Source organism: Ambystoma mexicanum, chromosome 6p, assembly GCF_040938575.1.
Source record: "Ambystoma mexicanum isolate Mex_15411 chromosome 6p, UKY_AmexF1_1, whole genome shotgun sequence".
NCBI classification, from domain to species: domain Eukaryota; kingdom Metazoa; phylum Chordata; class Amphibia; order Caudata; family Ambystomatidae; genus Ambystoma; species Ambystoma mexicanum.
Genome location: NC_090935.1, coordinates 692,438,063 through 692,465,146, shown reverse-complemented (window position 1 = coordinate 692,465,146; position 27,084 = coordinate 692,438,063). Strand labels below are relative to the sequence as shown.

Here is a 27,084-nt window from a genome sequence, read left to right as displayed (position 1 = left end):
CCACCCATGTCTCCCAGCACCCCCACCCCCCAGCCACCAGGGGCAGCCTCCACCAGGCCCCCACCCATGTCTCCCAGCACCCCCACCCCCCAGCCACCAGGGGCACCCTCCACCAGGCCCCCACTCATGTCTCCCAGCACCCCCACCCCCCCAGCCACCAGGGGCAGCCTCAACCAGGCCCCCACCCATGTCCAGTAACAGAGACTTCCATGCTGTCATGTGTGCAATCTGCACAGGGCTCCCCATGTCACAATCAAACACATGCAACAACCATGCGGTTCACACATTACAGGTCGCACATGCATTACCGTGATGTCCCTGCACACATACATGCGTACATGGCCTATGTCACACATGCAGGCAAGTATCAGACAACCAGCACACTGCAACATGCCCTGTCTCACACAGCAATGCTTGGCCACTTACCGCTCAACTCCAGACGGGTCTCCCTCTCAAGGACCTGGCTGTGGAGCGCTGGGTGTGCGCGTTCCAGGACCCTCAACTGGATGGAACTCATGCGGCCCCGGCCCCCCTCCACAAGGCGCCGGGCCTTCATGAGGGTCCTGGACCTCAAGTCCTCCCAGCGCTTCTTGACCTTCTGGATGGTGCGGGTTGCCACCCCCTCCGCGTCCTCTCCCGTCCTTCCCTGTTGGCGCGGGACGATCCGAAGAGGGCATCATACTGCCCCAGGACATGCTCCACCAGGACACCAACTTCGGTGGCAGTGAAGCTGGTGCCCCTCTGCCCCTCTGGCCGGGGGTTGCAACTGGTGTCAGATGTGGATGTGCTCGACATGGCAACCCCAGGGGCAGGAGTGGGTGACCAACTGGGTCCTGGGGCTGGGCTGTGGAGCGATGTCATTTGAGTCGGGACTCTTCTGTACCAGCAGGGGTGGACACAGCAACTGGACCCCTGCAGATGGCTGATGTGCAGGCACCAAATGGCAGGGCACGGTGGCAGCAGGCAGGCAGGCAGGCAGCAGCAGATGGCATGTGGGAGGCTGCTTGGGGCACTGGGGGCCAGTGAATTGGCCTTCTGGGCAGGAGCGTGGTCTTCCGTGTGTTTTCGCGTGGCCAGCTTCATACGGAGTGAATAGGCACGTGAAAAATCTGCACGCTGCGTGTAATGCGCGTAAGCGCGCGTGAAAAACTGCACGTCCGCGTGTAATAGGAGGAAAGGGTCCATGCATAAGCGTGCGCACGTGAAAAACTGCACGTCCGCGTGTAATGCGCGTAATCAAACGTGAAAAAGTGCACGTCCGCATGTGACGTGACGCGCGCGTGCGTTTCCCTCAGCACGGGTTAAAGGTGAGCGGGCCCAGCTGTTCGCTGTACGTGCCTTTCGTGGAGACCGACGTGTGTTGCTGCTTCCAGTCGTTTCGCGCGCCATCTACTTCACAGCTCTCAAGGACGTATCTCTTCTTTTGGCGGGGGTATTGGCTACGCGTGTTTTTCTGCATCGCGCTAGTCAGACGGTGAGTCGCAAACGCTCCTTTTCCCACTGCGGGTGCCCCTGTGTATCGCACCCATTTTCGATGTCATCGTAGCCTGCGTGTCCCACGCGTACGCGTTATACGTGTTACTGGGTGCCACCGCGTACTGCGGGAGGTTTAATCCACGCACGTAGGCTGCAGGGTTGCGTGCACGGTTTTACTGCAGTTTTGGGGTGCCTGAGCGTTGCGTGACCCGTCAACACATCACCGGGGTCACATACAGCCTTGCAGGTGCAGGGGGGCTGTTAACATCTTGCTTCCCACCCCCTTCACCCCAATTGCCCAGGTCAATTGTGCTGTACACCTCCCATTGGCACCACTCCATCTGTGCCAGCACTATTACATCTGTGCCATGGTAGGGAGGCTACCAAAGGTGAGGGGCGCCTCAGCTGGGCGTCCTCCTCGTGGCGGGCGTGGTCGGGGACGTGGCCGTGGTGACCAGGGAGTAGGGGGACTCCAGGGTGTCCAGGGCAGCCACAGAGGGGGAAGAGGCAGGGGTGCGCCACTTGAGCACAATGTTGTGCCATGTGTTGGTGCAGCCATGCCACCACCCCCTGTGGTTCAGGGGGATGCAGCTCCTGCATCTGGCACTGGCACCCGTATGACCCGGCAGTCCGTTTCATCGACTGCCACGGGCCCAAGGGTAGCGGTAGCTGCAGGTGCAGTTGTGGACACTGCCACCCAGGCTCAGGGTCTGCCAGCGCAGGCTGCGTTGGCACTTGAAGAGCCCTTGGTAGATCTCCAACAGGCCAGGGGGGAAACCATTGGGGCAGGCCGGGCTGCTCAGACCAAGACACGTGTCCCTGGGGCAGTCATGTCATCTGCTGCCCCGAACAGCCGGGTGTTGGCAAGTGCAGGGGCAGATGCACCCAACAGCACCCCGGTTGTGAGTCTGCCAACCAGGACCGTTGCGGTCAATGACCCTGCCACAGCTGATGTTGCTGCGCAGGGTCCATTAGTGGGCACCCAGCTGCCACTGACACAAGTCAGGCCTTTGGTCATCCCTCCACCTGCCACTCCCTCGGCTCAATCCACCCAACCCACTGGCCATACTGGTCAGGGCGGCATTAGCCAGCCAGGGTCTGCGCCACAGTCCAAGAGGAGGAAGGTTGCATCTGCAGCACAGGCTGGGACCCCACACACAGCCACGACCTCCTGCACGTCGAGGAAGAAGCCTTTCTGTAAGCAGGAACTGGACTTCCTCGTGGACTACGTGCGGGGACACAGCCGTGACATGCTAGTGGGTGCCAATAGTCAGACTACGGCTGCCCAACGTGACACCCACTGGAAGCATGTGGCGGAACATGTCAGTTCATTCGGCCATGAGGTGCGCACGGCGCAGGAGTGCAAAAAGCGCTGGAATGACATCAAGCGCAGCACTAAGGCCAAGCGTGCCTCAAATTACAACTTGACTCTGGTGACTGGCGGTGGGCCTGCACCAGAGGAGGAAGAACTCACTCCGCATGAGGCTCTCGTTGCGGAGTTCATACCACCAGAATTGGTCGAAGGTGTGGGAGAGATGCTGGACTTTGATGCCCAGTCCAGTGAGTGTTGATGCGTAGTTGTTGAGGACGTGTGTGTTTCACTTGTGGGATGTGTTGTGCATGATTGCTGCTACATGTGACCTGTACATGGTTCTGATGTGTAAGTAATGCAATGCCACCGTCATGCGTGTCTCCTCTGCCTGCATGCGGGACTCCATGTGGCCATGCTCCCTTGCCCCTCCTCCGCCACTCTGCACCCCAGTTCCACCTTTGCACTGGTCTGCTACATTCTTGCCAATGTGTAGTTTCATGTTCATGTGTCCTGTGTAGATGCTAACATCCAGCTTAGAAACTGCCAGACATATGCCGTGTGGTACAGCCTTAGTACTCGATGCAGGGCATCCCACTTGTACTGTGCATGGGTCAGATGTCCCGCAGGGACATGAGTGCCCCTTCATGCTCCACGTGCATTGCACACATGCCCCTATGTGTCCTTGACTGGATGATCACTGTAATATGAGTCCTTGGTTACATACATTGCCTGCCATATCATCGGCCTCCCCATGTCAACTGTGGCTCAGTCCTGCGTTGCACACATGTTTAGGCTCTGACAATCTGTGTGGCTCACAGGCCTCAGCCTGTTCAATGGCCAATGACTCTGTCCAACTCTTGTCGTGTCTTCTTCACACGTGGCCGGCCTCCGGATCTTCCATCATGTGTCCTGCCCACTGTCCCAGCATCATTTGCAGTGTTGTAATTGAAATCACATTAAGCTGTTGATGCCAGTCAACACTGCTTGTCAATACACAGGTGTATGGTCAGCCGTTTGATACCATGCTAGGCATCCCTGCTTTGGTACTGGGGTGGAGGGGTGCTTGCCTTCTAGACATGGTACACATTGAATACACAATGCACGTGATGTCTGATTTTGACATTGCACTGCCTTCACATTTCCTGGCACACACCATGGAGTGCTTGTACATGTAGGTAGTGAGTGGCGTACACATTTTCTGCACTGCTTAGACCCACTTCCATGCAAACTGCCACCTTTCAACAGGTCTGATCACAGAAGCTATTCTAAGTAGACCCAGCATGCATGCAAGGTCATATGTTGTGTGTCACATGTCTGCCAGATGCCTTTGCTGTCGGTGTGTGTGTGTGTGTTGTGTGCTTCTGACATGTGTACTGACCTTTTCCTCTCTATTTTTCAGGTGATGACGCAATGGATGCAGAGGATGGTGTTGTCATGCCAGACACAGGGTTGGTAAGACCACATCAACCCGGCACTAGTGGGGGTCGTGGGGTGGTAGGCCACGAAAACCCCCAAGTGCTGCAGTCCATCCTGTCTCTGGCTGCCTATGAGTCCAGCCTTGAAGACGACTCTGACGTCCATGTTGAGTTGGATGACCATCAAGTCCATGTGTCAGGGGTGAGTGATTCTGATGTGGACACTCCTCTGTCTGCGACCCCTGCACTGAGGGATCAGACAGTCTTGGTTCCTCCGCCCGTGGTGGATCGGGACGCAGGGTCACCCTCCACACCAGTCACTGATGTGCCTGGGACATCACGTAGACGGGGGCATGTAGTCGTGCAGCCGCAGGCGGTGCCAACACAGCGAGGTCCCCCGGTCCTTGGGTCCCGCAGGGGTCAAGCCCGGCAACGCGGTCGCCGCGCGCAACCGCTGTATACTGAGTGGGAGCAAGACATGACTGCCAATTCAGAACGGCAGGGGGCAGCAATGGAGAACATCGCTGACAGCATGGAGCGTGTGGCCCGATCTGTGCTCCCCCCTGCTAGGCAGGTGCTTCTCCAGCAGCAGGCGGCACGGTCCACGGCCCGCTCACTCAGGCTGGGCATGGCGGCCTCAGACAGGGCACGCCAGGCTGAAATGTCGTCTCTGCGTCAAGCAATTGCTGCTCACGCAGAGGCGCACATGGATGCCCTGAGGGAGGAGTATGCCTCCCTCAGATCCACTCTGGGTGTCCTTATGATGTCCCAGAGGCAGCAGGCAGAGGAGAGGTTTGCACAGCTTGAGCGCACCATCTCGGCTGAGCTACAGGCTTGCCGGGAGGTGCAGCGGTTGTCCAGCCAGGCCTTGCAGGAGGAACTCCGTGTTACACGTGCTACCTTGCAAGAGGAAGCACGTGTATCACGTGAGGTCCTGCATGCAGACCTATGTAACATCGCCACACAGAACCAGGCTCACCTGTCCGGCAGACTTGCTGCCGACGAGGGGCAAGCTGCGGCTAGGCGTGGCCAGGCTACTGTGCCACGTCCTCCTTTTCAGGATGAGCCAGACTCGGACGACCATCTATCTCCCACATAGGTCGTGCTGTGCAGGCGTTGAGCCCATGGAGGTATTTTTTTTTGGCTCAGCATCATCGCATGTGGATGTTGAGCAGCACCCTGTACCTCCCCCCTCCTGGGTGCCTCCCCTCCCCCCCGGGTCGTATGTGGCCATTTTTGATTTTTCTTTTAGTTTAGTTAGTTAAGTTTCTGTTTGATAGTTAGTTTAAATAGGTAATGTAGGTTTTCCATAGTTAGTGTAATTAGTTAATAGTTGAGTTAGTTTAAAATTTGTAGTCTATTGTGCTTACATGTGACAGTGCGGTGCCTTGTGGTTTTTGAAGGCATCCACTGTCTGTTCCAGCTGGGCCCTTCATGGTTGTCTTGTGTATGTGTTTGCTGCTTGGGTTCCTTGACTCACATATGCCACTCCTGCCTCCCTTATCCATGGGCTCGCAAGGATGGTTCAGTGTAACAGAATTTTACACAAGGGCTTTGGACTGTCATATCTGTGGCATGTCTGGTGCTTTTTGACTTGTGTTGACACCCCTAGTGGGGATGATTTAGGTGTAATTGTCCACTGTTCAGCTTTTGCTAGATGGGGCGTGTCATGATTAATGTGGACATTGATTGCTATGCATTGTGTATTATGTTTCATATCTTTCCTGTACACGTGCTTGTTGCAAATCATGCTGTAGATAGTGTTCCACACTTTGGAGGTGAAAGACGGACTGATGGTGTGATTTGTGATGTGACTCTCTGGCATGGTCAAGTAATGAGATGCATGATGAGACGCACACAGATCACTTTGATGCATTAATCATGTGTTTCATGCACTTTCTGCAGGGGGATGAGGCACCAGAGCACCTTTGCCAGCAGACATGGCCCATTGGACGACGTAATTCCTGACCCGTTTGTTGGTGCCCACATGCACATGTGTGCACATGCAGAGCCACAGTGATTGCAGACCCACATCCTAGAACTGCTGACATGTTCCAAGGAACTCCAGGCAAGGTGAGCATCACAGGGGGGCCACTAGACAGCAAAGCTTGCACCAGGCGAGTTGCACGTGCAGGCTTAGTCACAGCACTGAGGGTGAGCTTAGACAAATATTGGTGTTGAAGCACACAATGCAGCTCAGATGTGTTTGTGGACTGATGGCTGTTGATAGTAGGGTTGTCTGGGACACATGCGGGGGCAGTGGCACATACCCTGCGGTACACCAAGGTTCATTGAGGCACTTGTATCAACCATGTAGCCTTCCAAGACATGGAAAGGGGCAGCTCACAGGGACATACAGCAAGGGACATACTCGGGTGCAGTGCATGTCTATTCCACGTACTTCATGATAAATGCACTGGCAACTTTGTTTTGGTCATGGTGGTACGCAACTTGCTCTGTAGTCATGGCTTGCCATATGGGTCTGTCTGCTTACCCAGGGAACATTGCATGTTGTGTGAATTGTGACACATTGGTGTTCCATTTGCCACGCACCCACCAGCGGCTGACTTACTGCATTAACTGTGAATGACCCGTCACAGGGGTGATGTTATATATGGGTACGAAGCATGGAGCACAGATTGTCTGTTTGTAGAGTTGTATGTTGTTATGGGGCATGTTTTGTGTTGTGTTTTTGTGTAATTGGCACGTACAGGTTGCTGACTGTGTCTCTCTTTGCAGCATTGCAGTGCTCCTGTAACCGGACCTGAGAGTGCGCAGGCAGGAGGCCAGCACTCAAAACCAGAGCTAAGTGTCTTGTTGTATTTTCTTACAAACTGCCCTGCATAGGCTTGCTGGGGAGTGTACTGATGCATGGATGTATGTGTGGTCCTATTTGGTATGTTTTTTACCCTAATCACCCGTGATCCTATGCAATTTCGAAACCTGTACCCTCTACCCGGTGTTCCTGCTTCCCATGCCTATCCAAGCAATGTTCCCTGACCCTCTTTCCCCACTGGGGTTGCGGATGCCTGTGTAAGCCCCGAACTTGCAGGCGCCAAAACCCTAGAGGGGGTGGTTGGTTCGTACCACTCCTGAGCCTGGACTACAGAAGGCCATGACAATGATGTCCAAGTTTGTTTGGATTGTGCATGTGTTCATGCAGGTTGTACATTTTCGTGCATTCCCTGGTTTCATGTGTCATTCCTACTCCCCTCACCTGCCACGCATTCCAGTCATCCAGTGTGTCTACACCTGTCCCGACTGCATATCCCTGAACCTCTTTCCCCACCAGGATCTCAGGGGCCTGTGTGAGTTTGACCTTGCAGGCACCCGGGACATGGTGTGGGTGGTTGTTTCATGAGACTCCAGCGCCTGTACAGGGGATCTGTGACAGTACACATCCATTCATGGTGCATCATCCTATGTCATGTACCACACATGTCTCACATCCTGTCGTGACATTGTTTTGCTGTGCTACCTTGGTTGTTGCATCATTGTGGTAGTACTTGGCCTTTGAGACGTACTGCTATGTCAAGTCATCTACTGGAGGGTGTTTGGGTTCCTTTTCATGCCTTGGATTATGTGATTTTGGAAATGAGTGTGGATTCTGAGGGTTCAGGCATCTCTTTACACACAAGGTGGGAGATGGACACGAAGGGTAAAGGTGATCCTGTGGCCAGGTGGGAATGAGGGTTGGAGGCTCCATGACCCAGGTGCAGTTGTTCAGTGGGTCATGGTCATTTGCGAGGGGGGGGGGGGTTGTTGTTGATAGTTGCGTTGCCCTGCAGTGTGATGGGAACTCTGACATTGTAATGTTGTTGTCCTATGTACATGTTGTGTTCTGCTGATCAATGCCTGTTCATGTGTTGTGTTTTCCTTTCAGGTGCGAGGGGATAGTAGTGGTTTGACATGCTGGGGTGTACACATGGTGGATGTTCACATGTGATGTGTAGGGAACACTGATGGTCACTTGAGTGCACATGCATATGTGGAGTGCATGTCCTTGCAGAACCACACACTTGCACTCGGATGCACTCCATGTACTCCCACCCTTGCATATCCACGTGTACACTGTTTGCCTTCTGGTGCCCACTGTGTCCCGCCAGCACATGTTCTGTGACCGATTATGGTTCGAGTACATGCCTAATTTGATTTTTGATGTAGTCTGTCATTTAGATGTGATGCTCAGGGTGTGCATCACACGCAATGGCTGTTTACTGTGCTGTGCGCTGAGCAGTGTGATGCAGGAGTAGGACATTGCACACATGAGCTGCAGTGTTCATTTTGCAATGCATCATGTGCATATAGCCAGGCATTCATTGTGATGTTACGTCTACGACTGTTGTAATGCATTTGGAATCGACTTATTTTTGGTGGGACATTTTGTTGGTCTGTCATTTCATCGGATTCCGGGTCAGGCATCATTGTCCGATGCCACTGTACATTTAGGACATGGAAATGTGTACCTTATCGTTACTGGGTCGGTGTATGGGTATTGCTTGCCATGTCATGTTGATGTTTGGGAGGGTTTGACTGACATGACAGTGATGGCCATGGCCTGTTTTGCAGGTGATTGTGATGCACACCTTGCATGTCCAGGTCATCCGCTTCTCAGAGCAACTAGCTGGGGGTAGGTTTCTCTCCGCAGCAGGGCCCTCCCCCTCGAACAGACTTCCTGACTTGAACTTGAGGGGAACCATCTCCAGTTCTGGAAGCACCTCAAGACCTTCCTCTTTGCTTCTGCTTACTCTCTGCCTCTCCCTTGCAGAATTGTTCACTGGAACTGCACAGGAGCTGCAACTGGGCCACTCTCACCAACCTCGGTCCCTGGCCCAGCCACTGTCCACTTGCACTGCCACCCTGGCAACCCCTGCACTGCAGTACTGTCTCTCTATCCCTACAGCCCTCCCTTCCCAGCACTCGTCTGCACTTACCTTAGCAGTTGCCACCAGGCGACCTATGTATAATTTTTTGGCCTACTTCCCCTGTACTGGACTCCCCCCCACCCTTGCACTTTTCCCTTCCCCCTACCCCTGCACTTGCACAATCACAATGACACCTGGCCTAGTAGTACCGTTCTCTGTGTTCCCTTGTTCCCCCCCCCTGCCTCATTGTGCCTTGTAATACTTGTGTATGGCTCATGTCATGTCACATGTCATGTGTGCATTTTGGTTGCACAGGATAGCTTGTGTTTAAGTAGCTAGGGATGCAGACGATGTGGCACTTCCATGGCAACTATCTCAGGGTGGTAGGGTTGTGACAGTTGACTGTCACTTTGTCATCATCGATTGTCACCTGGTATGTGCCAGGCCTGTGTGCACTCCGCAGGGGTTGGAGTTTAGGTGAAAAATGTGGCCACAAGCTGGGTCCGGGCTACCTCGCCACGTGCCCTGTCCCCTCCCATGGGCAGCACCTGTGCCTGTGGTTGGGGATGTGGGGGCACCACCATGTCCACCGGGACACCCTGCCGTGTTGCAACATTGTGCAGGACACATGCTGCCACAATGATCCTGCACACAACTGCTGGTGCATAGAGTAGTTGCCCACCAGACCGGTCAAGGGAGCGGAAACGTGACTTGAGCACTCCGAATGTGCGCTCCACTATGCCCCTGGTTGCAATATGGGCAGCGTTGTATCTTACCTGGGGTGGTGTGGTGGGGTTCCGGATTGGCGTCATCATGTGGTTGCTCAGAGGGTAGGCACTGTCCCCTGGGGAGGTGATAATTGTTCAGATTATTAGGGTTGGTATATTTGTCTGTGTGTGACTTGCATGCATGTGCAAGGGCATTTGTACTCACCTAGGAGCCATGTGTCGCCATGCTGCCCAGCTTCCAGGGCCCGGCTCAGGGCGGACATTCTGTATATGAAACTGTCATGGGTGGAGCCAGGGTAGTTTGCATACACAGAGGTGATGATTCCCTTTGCATCGCATACCACCTGTACATTGATGGAATGCCAGTGCTTGCGGTTTCGGTAGATGTGCTCAGTGGCCCTAGGTGGACGTAGGGCCACATGGGTGCAATCTATGGCACCGAGCACTTTGGGGAAGTGTGCCACCCTGAAAAAATCCAGGACAACGGCCTGCCTTTCTGCGGGTGTTCTGGGCATGTATATGTGCCTGCGGACTGAGGGGCGCGCTGTCATGATTGCCAGTACCTGGTGTAGGCAGCGTGACTGCGTGGCCTGTGAGACCCCCCCCACTATGGCAGTGGTCCGCTGAAACGACCCAGTGGCCAAGAAATGCAAGACATTGAGCAGCTTCTCCAAGGCGCTCAATGCTTGGGAGCAAAGGGTGGGGGATGTGAGGTCATCTTCCCACTCCCTGACCAGGTCTAGGATGATATGGGGTGGAAACCTATACCTGCCGTAGACCTGGTCGTCAGGCATCCCAAAAAGGCCTGTCCGTGGTGCAAAAATGCGTGCCCTGGCTATTCTCCTCCTCCTGCGGTGTCCCACAATCACTGCAGCAACAAATGGGGCATTCATCGTCGCTGTATATACGCGTTTGTTGTTTGCGCGCACTTTTATGCTGTGCGCGGGCGCGGGACGCCTCCGTGTGGGCGGACTCGTTGGTTTCCCGTATTCGGGTGTCATCGCGTGTGATCGGAGGGGAGCGAGCGTACAAGCGATTGGCCTGGGTACGTGTGTTTCGGGGTGCGCGGGTAGTTCCACACGCGATTGGCCTGGGTACGTGTGTTTCGGGGTGCGCGGGTAGTTCCACACGCGATTGGCCGGGGTACGTGTGTTCCGGGGTCCCGTGAACTTTCACACGCGATTGGTTGGGATCCACGTGTGTACTGTCATCACGTGCAATGAGGGATACTCCCTCGCACGTCACGTCACAGACGCGCTCACGCGCTGAGGGCCTTTGGTCCAATGAAAATGCGTATGCGTGCAGACGCGCTTACGCGCTAAGGGCCTTTCCTCGAATTACACGCTGACGTGCAGAATTTTCACGTGCCAAATCACTCCGTATCAAGCTGGCCACGCGTAAGCACACGGAAGACCACGCTCCTGCCCAGAAGGCCGAACTACTGCCCCCCAGAGCCCCGAGCACGCTCCCACCTGCCATCTGCTGCTGCCTGACTGCCTGCTGCCCACGTGCCCTGCCATTTGCTGCCTGCACATCAGCCAGGGGTGCTGTTGGTGTGACCACCCCTGCTGGAACCAAAGACTCCCGACTGGGATTCCATCGCTCCACAGCCCAGCCCCAGGACCCAGTTGCCCACCCACTCCTGCCTCTGGGGTTGTCATGTCGGGGCAAACTCCATCTGTGACCACTGACAACCCCCGGCCAGAGAGGCAGAGGGGCACCAGCTTCAGTGCCACCGAAGTTGGTGTCCTGGTGGAGCAAGTCCTGGGGCAGTATGATGCCCTCTTCGGAAGTTGCCGCGCCGACAAGGAAGGACGGACTCGGATCTGGACTGACATCGTGACTGCCATCAACGCGGAGGGGGTGGCAGTCCGCGACTTCCAACATGTCAAGAAGCGCTGGGAGGACTTCAGGTCCAGGACCCTGACCAAGGCCCGGCGCCTCTTGAAGGCAGCGGATGCCAAGGGGCGCCGGGGCCACTTGTCGGAAGAACAGATGAGGGTCCTGGAACACATATCCCCAGCGCTCCACGTCCAGGTCCTTGAGAGGCAGACCCGTCTGGAGTCGAGCGGTGAGTGTACATGCATCCTGATTGTGAGCAGTGCGTGTGGTGATTGTTCAGTAGTGTGCAGGTTGCACATCTGTTTGTATGGGGTCGAGTATGGGTGCGGGTGTACAGGGCCGTGGGGCTGACACATGCGAGGGCTGTAATGTGTGAGACATGGATGGTGCCTGTGTGTGTGGGCTTGCATGCCAAATGCAGTTGTGTGGGCACACAAGTTTGTATGAATGTGTATGTGAGTAGACATGTCCGTGATGTCACGCATGTATGTTGTTTTCAGCTGATTGTATCAGCGCTGTGTACATGTGCATGTGTGTGTATTTGACAAGGGTGCAACAGTGATGCAACATGGATGCATGTGACAGCGGTATGTGGAAGCCTGATGGGCAGATGTGACATGGATGCCCGTCTGAACACTGCGACACTTAGCAGAGGTGTACACATGCATGCAAGTGTGGTGGTGTGTGTACATGTGTGGTGCACTTCCTGTGTTGCATGTGATGTCTGGCTCACCTTTGGCTGCTGATGCTGTTGTATGTGTATGGATGGTGTTGGCAGTTGCAACATGGCTGTGGTATGGCTCGTGTGTGCAAGTTGTAATGACATGTGTGTTGGGGATTGTGATGACATGTCAGAGGTTTGCCAATGCCACTCATGTACAACTGTCATGTGTGTATGTGTACATTGTACAGTGCCCTGATGCCTGTGTTTTGTTTCTCCCTGTCTGCAGCGTCAACTGATGAAGAGGGCGGAGAAGGTGCTGTGGAGCACAGCGGCGGGGATCCCACCGCCAGCCGGAGACGCAAGGCCCGGCTCCCCTCCCATGTTGTCATCTCGTCGGGGAGTGAGGAGTCCGGTGCCGCGTCCCAGGCCGCAGCTGCCGGGGGGAGGTCCAAGAGGCGGAGGTTGCAGTTGGACTCCTCGGCAGCAGAAGGGGCAGCTGGGACCCCACAGGGCCCAACGGGGGAAGATGGCACAGAGTCATCCAGGTTGGTGGGGGGTTTGGTGGAGGAGGAGGCCGTGCAAGCACCGGAGACGGGGTCTGGGGGTGGGGATCCCACTGGTGCTAGTGGTGCAGTGCAGGACCAGGGACAGGAGGCAGCACAGGCCGCCGCGGAGGTGCCTGTGTGCAATCCTGTCCCTGATCCTGTCCCTGCATCATCTTGCACCAGCAGGGATGCCCATGTCCAGACCAGTTTTCAGGCAGGGGATGAGCTGACGTCAACTGGCCTTCCTCTGCCTGCGGACGTGGCTATCCAGGCCCGGGTTAAGCCTGTCCTGGCTGGAGTGGCGTTGCGTCAACGGGCCATGCGAGGTGACCTGCAGTCTTTTCATGAAGAGACTGCAGGTCATCTCGAATGGCTCGTTGACCACGTCAGCCTGCTGGGACAGGTCACCCAGGCCGGATTCCTCCGTCTGATGGGGCTTGCCACGACCCCCTCCTCAGCTGGACCCCCTACGCGCCAGTCGTCCTCTGTGCCATCTTCCCACCCATCAGTCACCTGGGTGCCCTGTGGAGCTGCCTCTGACGGTGCGGCCAGGCTGGTGGAGGAGGCATCCCTGCCACAGTCGGGAGTCGGACGTCCAGCAGGGGTGGCCACGTCAACGACTGCACCCCAGCCGGCGGAGGATGTGCAGGCAGCAGGAGGCAGTGCAGGGGCAGAGGCACAGCAGCAGCAGCACCATGGTGGGAGCCATGAAGGCTCGGGGCCTTCGACATCGGAGGGGCAGGCATCGGCCGGAGGGCAGGAGGACCCAGGACAAAAAGTGTCTTCCGTGTGGCAGCGGTTGGGCCACGCCATAGATGCGGAGCGGCAGCGGGCGGAAGAGGCACGGCTCTCAATGGTCAGGGCGGAGAACTCCATGCAGAGGGCCCTGAGGCGGGTCGAGTGCCTCGAGGCAATCCGCAGGGCTTTGGAGGTGGACACGTCGACGGCCCTGCGGACCCTCGGGGCCATGGAGGAGGACCGCCTCCGGGACATTGAGGAGGAGTTCGATGATGCCCTGGCCCGGCACATCCAGAAGTGAGCCGTGGAACTAGCCCGCTGCCCTTGTACATAGTTATGTAGGTAGTGTTAAGTTTCATTTTTGTTTTTATTTCATTTGGACCTTTTGGACATTGGCCACATTTTTGTATATAGTTTTTTTTATTAGTTAGTGTAGTTAGTTAGGTTTCCTTTATTTTGTTGGGATGATGGACCCTGGCTTCTTGCATTGTACATAGTTGTGGACTTGTACATACTTTCTTTTTTGACATTATCCATGGATCAATGGCTTATAATTTTTTTTTCACATTGGATTTTGTTTGGTGGACATTGACTTTGTACTACATTACTTTGGATTTCTATATTCTTTAATTTTTTTCTTTTTTTGAACGGACATGCTTCTTTTCATTTTTTTCCATTCACATTTCTGTTTCTTCATTTTTGTTTCTATTCATCTTTCCTTTAATACATTATTTATTTGTTGCACTTCAATGTGTGGTGTTTCATTGTTTTCATGCATTTCATGTTATGTGTTTAGAGAATCACTGACACCCATTGGGTGTATGTGAGGGACATGTGTTTGTTTTGGAACTTGCAATTGGTGTTCTGTGATGTAATTGCAGAATATGAGTGGGTGGATGCAATACTCGGGTGGGTGTTTTGCATTTGGGGGCTGACCATAGAGACCAGGGATCTGGACTGTGATGACATGTTGGGTGGGGAACATGAGTTGGACATGGGTGGGGGCCTGCTGGAGGCTGCCCCTGGTGGCTGGGGGTTGGGGGTGGTGGGAGACATGGGTGGGGGCCTGGTGGAGGGTTCCCCTGGATGCTGGGGGGTGGGGTGCAGGGGGACATGTGTGGGGGCCTGGTGGAGGGTGCCCCTGCACTGCTGGGGGGTGGGGGTGGTGGGAGACATGTGTGGGGGTCTGGTGGAGGGTGCCCCTGGATGCTGGGGGGTGAGGGTGCAGGGGGACATGTGTGGGGGCCTGGTGGAGGGTGCCCCTGCACTGCTGGGGGGTGGGGGTGGTGGGAGACATGTGTGGGGGCCTGGTGGAGGGTGCCCTGCACTGCTGGTGGGTGGGGGTGATGGGTGACATGAGTGGGGGTCTGGTGGAGGGTGCCCCTGGATGCTGGGGGGTGAGGGTGCAGGGGGACATGTGTGGGGGCCTGGTGGAGGGTGCCCCTGCACTGCTGGGGGGTGGGGGTGGTGGGAGACATGTGTGGGGGCCTGGTGGAGGGTGCCCCTGGATGCTGGGGGGTGGGGGTGGTGGGAGACATGAGTGGGGGCCTGGTGGAGGGTGCCCCTGGATGCTGGGGGGTGGGGGTGGTGGGAGACATGAGTGGGGGCCTGGTGGAGGGTGCCCCTGGATGCTAGGGGGTGGGGGTGCAGGGGGACATGAGTGGGGGCCTGTTTGAGGCTGCCCCTGCACTGGTGGGGGGTGGGGGTGGGGGGAGACATGGGTGGGGGCCTGCTGGAGGCTGCCCCTGGTGGCTGGGGGTGCAGGGGGACATGCGTTGGTGGGCAGTAGTGCTAGTTGATATGTGGGTTGGCTGGTGGGCATGGCCATGGTGGATGGGGTGCCTGCAGGACATGTGCTGGGTAGGCCCCTGTGGTGTGAGCCACCTGCAGGGGCCGTGGAGGGTGTAGAGGGTACACCTGGGAGGACCCACACGTGCAATTCACGTGTGCTACTCCCCGCGCACCCCCGGAATCCACGTACCCCGCTCATTCGCGTGTGGAACTTCCCGCGCACCCCCGAAATACACGTACCCCGCTCAATCGCGTGTGGAACTTCCCGCGCACCCCCGAAATCCACGTACCCCGCTCAATCGCGTGTGGAACTTCCCGCGCACCCCCGAAATACACGTACCCCGCTCAATCGCGTGTGGAACTTCCCGCGCACCCCCGAAATACACGTACCCCGCTCAATCGCGTGTGGAACTTCCCGCGCACCCCTGAAATCCACGTACCCGGCCAAATCGCGTGTGGAACTTCCCGCGCACCCCTGGAATCCACGTGCCCGGCCAAATCGCGTGTGTCACTTCCCGCGCACCCCCGAAATACACGTACCCCGCTCATTCGCGTGTGGAACTTCCCGCGCACCCCTGAAATCCACGTACCCGGCCAACTCGCGTGTGGAACTTCCCGCGCACTCCTGAAATCCACGTACCCGGCCAAATCGCGTGTGGAACTTCCCGCGCACCCCTGGAATCCACGTACCCGGCCAAATCGCGTGTGTCACTTCCCGCGCACCCCCGAAATACACGTACCCCGCTCAATCGCGTGTGGAACTTCCCGCGCACCCCTGAAATCCACGTACCCGGCCAACTCGCGTGTGGAACTTCCCGCGCACCCCTGAAATCCACGTACCCGGCCAAATCGCGTGTGGAACTTCCCGCGCACCCCCGAAATACACGTACCCCGCTCAATCGCGTGTGGAACTTCCCGCGCACCCCTGAAATCCACGTACCCGGCCAACTCGCGTGTGGAACTTCCCGCGCACCCCTGGAATCCACGTACCCGGCCAAATCGCGTGTGGAACTTCTCGCGCACTCCTGAAATCCACGTACCCGGCCAAATCGCGTGTGGAACTTCCCGCGCACCCCTGGAATCCACGTACCCGGCCAAATCGCGTGTGTCACTTCCCGCGCACCCCCGAAATACACGTACCCCGCTCAATCGCGTGTGGAACTTCCCGCGCACCCCTGAAATCCACGTACCCGGCCAACTCGCGTGTGGAACTTCCCGCGCACCCCTGAAATCCACGTACCCGGCCAAATCGCGTGTGGAACTTCCCGCGCACCCCTGGAATCCACGTACCCGGCCAAATCGCGTGTGGAACTTCCCGCGCACTCCTGAAATCCACGTACCCGGCCAAATCGCGTGTGGAACTTCCCGCGCACCCCTGGAATCCACGTACCCGGCCAAATCGCGTGTGTCACTTCCCGCGCACCCCCGAAATACACGTACCCGGCCAAATCGCGTGTGGAACTTCCCGCGCACCCCTGAAATCCACGTACCCGGCCAAATCGCGTGTGGAACTTCCCGCACACCCCTGGAATCCACGTACCCGGCCAAATCGCGTGTGGAACTTCTCGCGCACTCCTGAAATCCACGTACCCGGCCAAATCGCGTGTGGAACTTCCCGCGCACCCCTGGAATCCACGTACCCGGCCAAATCGCGTGTGTCACTTCCCGCGCACCCCCGAAATACACGTACCCGGCCAAATCGCATGTGGAACTTCCCGCGCACCCCTGGAATCCACGTACCCGGCCAAATCGCGTGTGGAACTTCCCGCGCACCCCCGTAATACACGTAGCCCGCTCACTCGCGTGTGTAACTTCCCACGCACCCCCGGAATACACGTACCCCGCTCAATCGCGTGTGTCACTTCCCGCACACACCCGGAATACACGTACCCCGCTCAATCGCGTATTTTACTTCCCGCGGCGCCACTTTTTTGATGCGCTGGGACTCTACCGCCTGCCTTCGTGTGGCGGACGTGTTTCAGCTTGTGCGCGGCTTTGGCTGTGCGTGGGTTTGCCCTATTCCATTCCATGAATACGTGTGGTTCGTGTGCGTGTGGGCGTTACCTCTGCTTCCGTGCAGTGCATCCCCAGTTACGCCCTTATTTTCGCGTGTTGTTCCCCATTCCGCGCGTTACGCCCCATGTCCCGCCCACTTTCTGCTGTGTGCGCTGAGGTTGTGCGCTTTCACTGTGCGCGTCGCGCACCGTCGCGCACGCCTTTCGCGATGTTGCAGTGACTTGTGCGCCATGCACGGGTTTGGCGCACATCCCGCGGTGAACACGCGCAGGGACTTCCATGAATCGCACGCGTGCGCGTGCGCCTGTTTTTTTCCGCTTGCGCATGCTTGCGCATGCTTGCGCCTAGATTTTCGGCGCACGTTGGTTCCATGAATCGGCCCCTTAATCTTTCGTTCCGCTGCATGATAAAGAGTTGGAAAGAAGTTTAGCACTTCCAATGACTCTAGGAGCTTATCCATAATGATATCCATCTTTAGTCTGATAGCTTATAAATCCTTGCATTCAACTGTTTTCCCATGTCTTGTTGGTCAACGAAACTGATAAACTTCATTTTAGTGTCTTAGCAATGATTTGGTGATGAAGTGTAAGTCAGCATTGCCATCAAGAACCTGTCATAGAAGTCTGTGATTTGTTGATATCAACTTAGAATTGTTGAGGAGACAGTTGGATCTGCATTTACTATCTGCTCACCAGTGGGTTTTAGGTTTCTATGCAGTGAGTCGGACGTTGATGGTTGTCTCACATGTTTTTGAATCTCAAAGTGATTAAGAACGATTGTGATTTGTTTCCTAATTACAGTCTATGAGTGAACTGTTGTTTATGAATGGCATCATCACATTGAGTCAAGTTATAGAGGAAAGAGGCACACTGGTCATGTCTTTGGTTCATCTAATGCAGACATTTTATTGGTGTATTGTTAAATTCCAGGCAGGTGATAGGAGTTTGAGTTAGTTGAATTCGAAATTTGGAATCATGCCTATTTATTTATGAAGTTCTTCCAGCTGTAGATTTGGTTGGCCACGGCACATTTGTTAACACTGGTTGTTTCTGGCATCATGTGGTATCATGAGAATTAAATGATGGGTGGTCACATTGGCATATGATATCTGTTGGTATAATGAGTCCTGTAAATTGGTCAATCAATGTCTCTATAAGGTCTGTGGTCCTCTCAGTTTCATATATGGAATGTTCATTTCCAGAACCTCTGTGCTACTTGAATACTACTGTCTTTATGGTTCTTAATCGTGGTGCTTTAGGTTGTTGGAGAGACTTCGTAAGGATGTATAGAGCTCTTTTGAAATTAGATAGAAGATACAAACCTGAGGACAGTTTGGTGGGGCTGATTGACATGGTAGTTCTCAAGTCAAGGATAAAGTTTACAAATCAACACCACTTTGGATAACAAATTATTGAAATAGCTGTGTTCATGCAGCAACAAACAAATAGCAGTATGAAAATTAGTAGTGTAGTTGTAAATGAGCAGCACATGACTTGTAGGGGTGCAAACATTACACATTAGGGGCAAATTACAGAAACTGTGCACTGGTGCAAGTGCAAATTTGCACGGTATTAGCACTAGGGCAAAGTTTGCCCTATTTTTAAATACACTGGGACACATTAGAAAACTATTGCCCCAAGTGCAGTTAGACATATTAAAAGCACCAGGGCAAAAATTACCCTAGTGCTAAAAAGATACATTTTTTCATTCATTTTTGCATCAGGGCAAAGTTTGCCCTAGTGCTAATACCATTCCGTATTAGCAATAGGCCAAACTTTGCTCTGGTGTAAAAATGCAGTAGAAATGCATCTTTTTTGGACTAGGGCAATGTTTGCCCTGGTTCTTTTAATATGCCAAACTGCCCTTGTCATGGTGCAGTAGTTTTCTAGTGTGTGCCAGTGTTTTAAAAAATTGGGCAAACTTTGCCCTAGTGCTAATAGGGTGCAACTTTGCACTTGCATTGGCGCAAAGTTTCTTTAATCTGGCCCCAGATGTAACATCTAAGAGCATTGAGATTCAGTTATCAATTTATTGGTTCACAATCAGTAATCAACTATGGGTTAAAACATTCGATGAGTAGAATTGGTGATAAAATTGTCAATATACGCATGGAATACAACAATCAGTAAGAGGCATGTTCAAAAATAAATCGGTTGAATGTAATAACTAAGGAGCATTATATGAGATTCAACAATCGATATGTGGAATGTTTTATTCACGGAACTGGGAAGGTGGTGCTGAAATCCATTTATCGGGTGCATAGACTATAACAATCAGGGATTTATCAGACATAACGTGATAGGATGTAACATTATGTATGATGCAAACATCAAAGTATAGATGCAACAATCATTCAATGGAATGTAGAAAATAATAGCAGGGCAGGGAATGCAGCAGGCAAAGAAATGTATATATGATGCAGGCATTGAAATGTCAACAATCAATATATGTAATGCAACATTCAATGAGTGGCACATGAGGTACTGCAGTCCTAGGTGGTGAAAATAAGGGTTGCACCAATCAAGGAGCAATGTATTGGATGCAAAATTCAGTGAATGGGGTATAGCAATTAAGGTGAATTATATGTAATGCAAAGCCAACATACCAATAATCAATGTGTGGAATTAAACTATTAAACAGCAGTATATGGCATACTATAATCAAATCGATCAATAGATGGGATCTGCCCATCAAGGAGTAGTCTATATGATACATAAGTCAACGATTATGGTTCCTCTATGGGGTACTACATTCAAGAAAAAACTATATGCCATGCAACAATCAATTGACAGGGTGAAAAGAACAAGGAACACTTTTCAGCTCAGAGGAGAACCATTTATTGGGGTGTTTCAGGGGTTTGGCTTTTCTTGCTTCAAGTGGAGTTAATTGGTCAAGGGCCTTAAGTAGATTGTGATTGTATAGGTCTACCATTTTTGAGGGGTCTGTGTCAAGGACCATTTGTTGATGGGTGATGGGTTGAAGTAAGGGGAGTACGTTTTCTAATGTGATTAGGCAGTTGTTTCTGGTTAATGCTGGTGGGCTTGGAGATCTTTAGGTGAAGGTTGTTTATGGTTGTGGAATTCGAATGGAATAACGTTGTGGTCTGACCGTGCACAAGGCGAATTAGAGAAGATTTTAATATTACAGTTAAAGTCTGCTATCCAATCTAAAATTCTGCCTTCGCAGTGCGTGGGGTCAGAAATGTTAAGTGAAAAGCCTAGTTCTGATATCGTATTTTGGATAGCTAGGGCATTGCTATCTAGGTTGTCGTGTAGGCCGATATTCAAGTTGCCTAGAAGCAGAATTTGTGATCCAGGTTTAGTGTTTTGTTTGAGGCGTCACCCACTTTGACCTCAGTATTGTAGTTGGAATGGCAGACTAACTGCGGCAATGGGCACACACAAATAGTACCAGCATAAAATGAATGAGGCGGCTGAAGCAAATGAGGTGGCAAGCAGACTGCGCCAATGGGCATACACAAATAGTATCAGCACAAAGATTAATGAGGTGGCTGAAGCAAATGGGGAGGCAGGCGAACTGCAGCAATGGGCAAGCAAAGAAAGTGGCAGCACCTGATAGAAGTGCTGGCTACTGCATTAAACAGAGCCAGGCAGTCCGCGTCCGTAAGGCAAACATCGTTCTAGTGGTAGATATGACAAATACAAATGCAAATACACGGGCTGAAAGGCGGATCGTGTGGGCAATGTTTGTGCCGGTAGGGCGAACTTCGGGCGTAGTTAGTTGCAGGAGGTAGGGCAACCTCTGGATGCTGAAGCCGCACTCTTTTAACGCAGCTTCACGTCTCAAGCGGGAAGTGTCAGGTAGGCGGGACTAGGGTCCAGGTTAGAGGCACATAGAGGTGGAATGGAGCGGGTTACTGTTGTATGTGGCGGTTGGTGACCAGGCGAGGTAGTCAAGCCTGAATGTTGAAAGAGAGTGCTAAAGGCGTAGTACTCACTGGAATGAGGGGGCATAGAAGCAGAGTGACCAGGCAACAGTTGGATGGCTATGGACAGGTTTGGGACAGGTGCAGCCTTGGTAATTGGCCATTTGGAGACAGGACGGCTTCTCGCCTATCAGCGAATCCAGGCTCAGTATGTGGATGGCCCCTGGCAATCCAGGAGCAGCCTTACTGGGGCTGTGTGTTGCAGGGGAGGTGTTCGCCGCACAAAAACACAGCGGCCATGTTTCTGTACCAAAACCCTTGTGGTTTCCAAGCACACCGCAACGTAATGGGTACAACAAATGAGGGATTCAGCAAGAGAAAACTTTTGCTCAACAGGACACAAGATCGTATGCATGTGCTGATAAATGTAGGAAACAGACAGTAATTTTTCTTTAGAGAACTGCTGTGAGAGCTAGTAGCTCAATATAAAAGCCCACAGACTTACCGTGTGAGGGGAAGGCCCCTATGTGGATTGTAGCACTGCTCCTTCAGTGGTGAGAGAGCTCATGCTCATGTAGCTGCTTTTCTGTGGTTCACATTCTTTACCAATGTCTACCATTGCTGTTCATAACGTAAATTAATTTAACTTGCGTCTTTTACAGTCAAAGGTCTCCCACGGGTAGTATGGGATTCGTAGGCTGTACCTTACCTGCTCAGAGCAGGTGACCCCCGAGATACCCCCTGCCTCCTTATAAATTTGACGGTTTTGGCCAAAATCGACACTTATGCAGAGCTAACAGATTTAATACTACACTACTGCTGCATTACCGCAACACTAAATTATGGCCTTGGAAGTAAGGTGAAGGAAAAACATCCAGAAAAGTGCTGGAGGTCATTGTGCCACCTTACCACCAAAAAATGTCAATTTATGCAGATTTACCACCGGCAGAATATTCAACTGAAATCCCCATGGAGTCATATGGTCTCTATAAATGGGCACTAACACTGCCATACCGCCACTTGTAATCCAGCAGTCATTTCCGCCGCACTAAGTGACAGTAATAGTAAGTCTGTTTGGGGGTATCTGGGCAGATTTACCGCCAAGATACCACCAAACTCATAATGAGGCACATTAGTCTAGTCTTATAAATGTTGTTGTGGAAATAACCTCCATTTACATAATTATGGAATTAGCAGGAAATTGTTTATGAGCAGATTTATCTCTCATCTGTGTTTCGCTCTATGAAAAAAATGTAATCTCATTGAAAGTAATACTTCCAATGAGCTGCACCTTTCTTCCACCAGAAATTAAGCAGTGACAAGAATAGTACTCGAGCACTCATTTCCTGTTTCACCATAAAATTCATTGGGCCTCATTACAACTCTGGCAGTAGCCGTGCCGGTAAAACCAGCACGGATGCCCCTAGAGTTGCATCCGGAACTGGCACCCGTGAATGGGCAATTACCGGGTCAGTCCCCATTCCCATTTGAGCCCAATAGGTCCTCAATGGGAATGGGGACGTCGGTTGCACCGGCACCATTCATAACGGTGCCGGTGTGTCCGACGAGCTGTGCTCGCGGGTGCTGCACTTCCCACCAGGTCTGACCTGGCGGGCAATGCAGCACCCACAAGCACAACTCATACTATGGCGGTCCGGGAACTACATTACCGGTACCATTACCGGTACCGTAGTTCCTTGGACCACCAGGGTCGTAATGAAGCCCATTGTCTCTTTGTAAACTTTTGCCATTGTGTACTTATGAACAGAATTGTTTAAACAAATGTAATTGTTTCTTTCTTTACAAATACTGCTTTGATTTAAATATTTTAGATTCATCAACATTCAAACACACTAAAAGCACAAACAAAACAAGAATTCATGCCATGCAACACATGCATTCAAATAAAAGGTTGCCTATGAAAAATGTCATGCAACACTGAAGAAATACATTTTTCAGTACTCTATGTAAAGAAAACATAGTGCACAAAAACTATTTATTTCTCCATGATGCACGTTTGAGGGGAGGGAGAAATGTATTTGTTGTTTTTAATAAATGTTTTTGTCTTTTCTTTGGCAATCACATCCATTACTACATTTTCTGTTTCATCCGAGGCTTGGCTTGATTTCAATGCAATGGCTAATGGTATAATTACAGTTTTCCAACGCCAATAACGTTGTGTTAAAGTATTTTCCGCTTGGGTTCATTTTTACTTGGAAACCTGTATTAACTTATTCTCATGAGGATAATGTCGTAAGAGAAATGATGGTAATGAGCCTGCTTCTATTTCCAGTTGTTCCGTGGAAATGTGGACAACAACACACCCTATGTGAACTCATTCACGCCTCCAATTGAAGCACAGTACGTGCGCCTGTTCCCGCAGGTGTGCAGAAGACATTGTACCCTAAGAATGGAACTTCTTGGTTGCGAATTATCAGGTAAATATGTCAAAAATAGAAATGTGACTTCTACAAGTTGTTTTTCATCCACATTGGGCTTAATGATTTGAAAGTGATTTGAGAGTATCCCAAGGGTAATCTTAGTGGTACCAAAACATTATTATCTCTAAACTAATTTTCGCTAAAAAAACTTAGTTAAAGTGCAGGTATGTTGTGCAGATTTAAGACAACAAAACCCTTGAAATTCAGCAGATGTGTGTTGTCATGACCAGCTTCTCTCCACACGCTCTTGTTAATGTGCCCCATAATGCATTTCTTTTTTGTGGCATTGTGAATCCCTTTTCAGGCATTATATATGTGCGTTTTGGTTTTGCAACAGAAACGCACAAGTTAAGCTGGACATGACTTCCCAAGTCCACTGAATTTCAAGGGTTTTAATGTATTAAATCTGCACAATTTAACTGCACCTTGACTAAGGTTTTTTCAGTGAATTTCAAGGGTTTTGTTATACCATTGTTTTTGGCCATCTCCACTGTATATGATATGATATGATATTATAGGTTATTTATAACGCGCTTAATACCCAGATGTTTCTAAGCACGGACGCGGGGATCGAACCTGTGTTGCTCCGTGTCGTCTTGCTTCCAAGGCAAGAACGTTGCCGCTGATCTATCCTCCAATGTGTTTCTTTTGCCCTCACTAGGTGGCTACAGACTTCGGCCGTGGCCATTCTAAATGTCTTTCTGCCCACTAGCCATTGCCTTTGGCTCTGGCCAGTGAGCACAGACTTTGGGCATGCCCACTATATCTTTTGGACCACTACTTTTCTTTCCTGCTCATTAGCCACAGTTTTCGCCCACGACCATTGGCCCTGGCCTTCGGCCAGAGCCCCTTTACATGTTACCCTAATAGCTTTGTTACTGTTTCATTGGCCGTGGCAACTCTACATATTGCTCCAATAGGTTTATTAACAGGCCCACTATCCACGGCCTTTGGCTGTGGCCACAAACCTAGGTTTCTTTTTGGCAAACTAGCAATGGCCTTTGGCCATGGTACCTAGACATGTTGCCCAAATAGGTTTTGTTGAGGTCTTCTAGCCATGGCCTCTGTTATGGCCATTTTTCACGGTCTTTGTCCGTCTCCTCTTTCCATATTGCACCATTTTGTTCCTTAAAGTAACCCAACCCATTACCGCCCACCTCACTGTAGCTGTACCATTCCACTTTCTTTTGTATTAATCACATTTTTTTTTACTTTTTCCCATACCCACGATTAATATAACCCTGATAATACTAATGCACTACAAATAATCCCAGTGATTCACAAAAAAAAAATAAAGAAAATGGTTATTCATAAAATAGGGCTGGTTATTCATGTGATGCACTTTCATTCCTGATTCCATATTCTACAATAGCCCTGGATATGGGAAAATAACGCTCGTTATGAGAAAATGCTTGAGCTGTGAATTTGGTCCCCAGCCCCCCCCCATTCCCCAATTACCCTATTCCTACATCTAGCCTGATGCCATTTCATCCTTTTTCCACCTCCAAATTACATTTTTTCAACTTTTAATTTTTAGCTAACCTCGGTTATGTAGGCAACAACCCCAGTTATCTCTTGCATCGCACACAAATAAAATGGTGGCTTTTTAAGTTCTGAAAAGTCTCTCTGCTGCAAAGCACTATGACAGATAAAATGGGTGCCCTCTTCTCTGTCAAATATTTTAACAACTACTGGATGGAATATCCCCAGACCCCTTCTGGAAATTGAGTCAACTCTTCATGCCCACGTTATTTAATTGCTTGTCCGATTCAGTCCAGCGTCTTTTCTGTGCGGCAAGCGTTTTGCTTTCTTAATACCTTTATCATGTTTTAGCAAATCTTTCCCAAGATTTCCAGTCTGTGGTTACTGGGAGGTGCCGGGGTGACGTGTGACAAACGTTTTGTTTGCGAAATATCAGCCAAATCCGTCATGCAAGTCAAATGTTAACAGTAATTCAATTTTTGGGATTTCCTATGCAACTTTATAGCGAACTTAACTATAGTGTGGTGACTGATTTTATTTGATAAAATCAGTTATGTTCACAACGTGGAGGTCCTTGAGTGGATACAGTAACAGTTTATACAGTTTGTGATAATCATATTAGTTTATTTTGTTGTAGGTATTATTTTGTTGTTGTTTTATGCATATGCCTTAATGAAAAAGATGTACATGAATTAGGAGGAGGAATTTAAATTCACATTATTTAGATTCCTGTTATACATATCAAGGTAATAGAATACAACAGATAACAATGATATATAGCACCATACCGCAAAATAATCAAAGTGTATGAGGACCATATCAATAAGGTAGCCTATAGTGTTAGTCTTCACAGTGAGATGCAAGGTTCTAAAGTTTATCAAAATATGTCATTTGGGAGCATTAACAGGTAATGAGGGTGTAAAAAGATTGGCAGTTAAATAAAGAGCGAGATTGGTGTAATAAGGTTTTAGTCTAGATACTGGTTTCAAGTTTTCTTTTATAACTTTTGTGGTTATTAGCACTGGTTTGTAGGTCTTTATGAATCTAGGTGCAGATGCTGTGGGCGTTGGGAGAGAGTGGTCTGCTTCCACTCCAGTATTTTGGGTTTCTCTTGATGAGTGTATGGATCCCCTGGTTGATATTGTATAGATTGCTGATACTTAGGTGCTACACTGAAGACAATGCAGTGAGTGATGCAGATGGTTTTAAACCTAATTCTGAATTTCATCAATAGCCATTTAGATGCTCTTAGTCCTGGAGAAATTTGGTTTTGTGGTTTGAGGCCTTCAATATGTCTAGCTGTTCTGCTTTGGGTAATATAGAGTTGACACCTGGGTTCTTTATTTAAGCTTGTATATTAGCTATTACACTAATCCAGTTGAGAGAGGAACACATATTTTGTTCAATTTATGGTGTCATCTCTAAGTATTGAGTAATCAACCTCAGCACATAAACCTTCAAGTGGAGTTTCTGAGTCATCTAGTATATATGAGGTTAAAGGTGAGGGACGGGACATACATTACACTCTGAGTTGTTACTTCTTTCATGGACTTGGGTAGGAGGCATTGCATTTCACCATATGAAGTGCAAGGAAGGAGGACTGGGCATTCCAAAAGACATTATGTTTTTCTTGCCCTCATTTATGCAGACGTTGTTGTAAGCCTTCTAGCTATGGATAGTTGGTTGCCATTTGAAGATACTGGCATTTTTATGTGCACCTATTAAGATTAAATGTGGTATCTACATCATCATTGCATAGCTTGATTTTGAATGAGAATGTTTCAATTGGAGTGGGCAGGGGTTTAATGTCTTTGTTGAAGGTTCGTTCAGTGGAAGAAAGGGTAGAGCATTGTGGGGCTCCTGTATTAGATGAATAGAAAGGG

The 27,084-nt window shown here is 51.1% G+C and overlaps 1 protein-coding gene across 2 annotated transcripts in view; it reads left to right on the top strand.

Moving 5' to 3' along the window:
• Positions 1–27,084, top strand: part of EDIL3 (EGF like repeats and discoidin domains 3) — a 1,821,558-nt gene that overhangs the window by 1,417,341 nt on the left and 377,133 nt on the right. For both annotated transcript variants that reach the window (XM_069627581.1, XM_069627580.1), the window contains one exon: positions 23,572–23,716. In XM_069627581.1, coding sequence (XP_069483682.1) covers positions 23,572–23,716 — 145 coding nt within the window. The remainder of the gene's footprint in view (positions 1–23,571; positions 23,717–27,084) is intronic.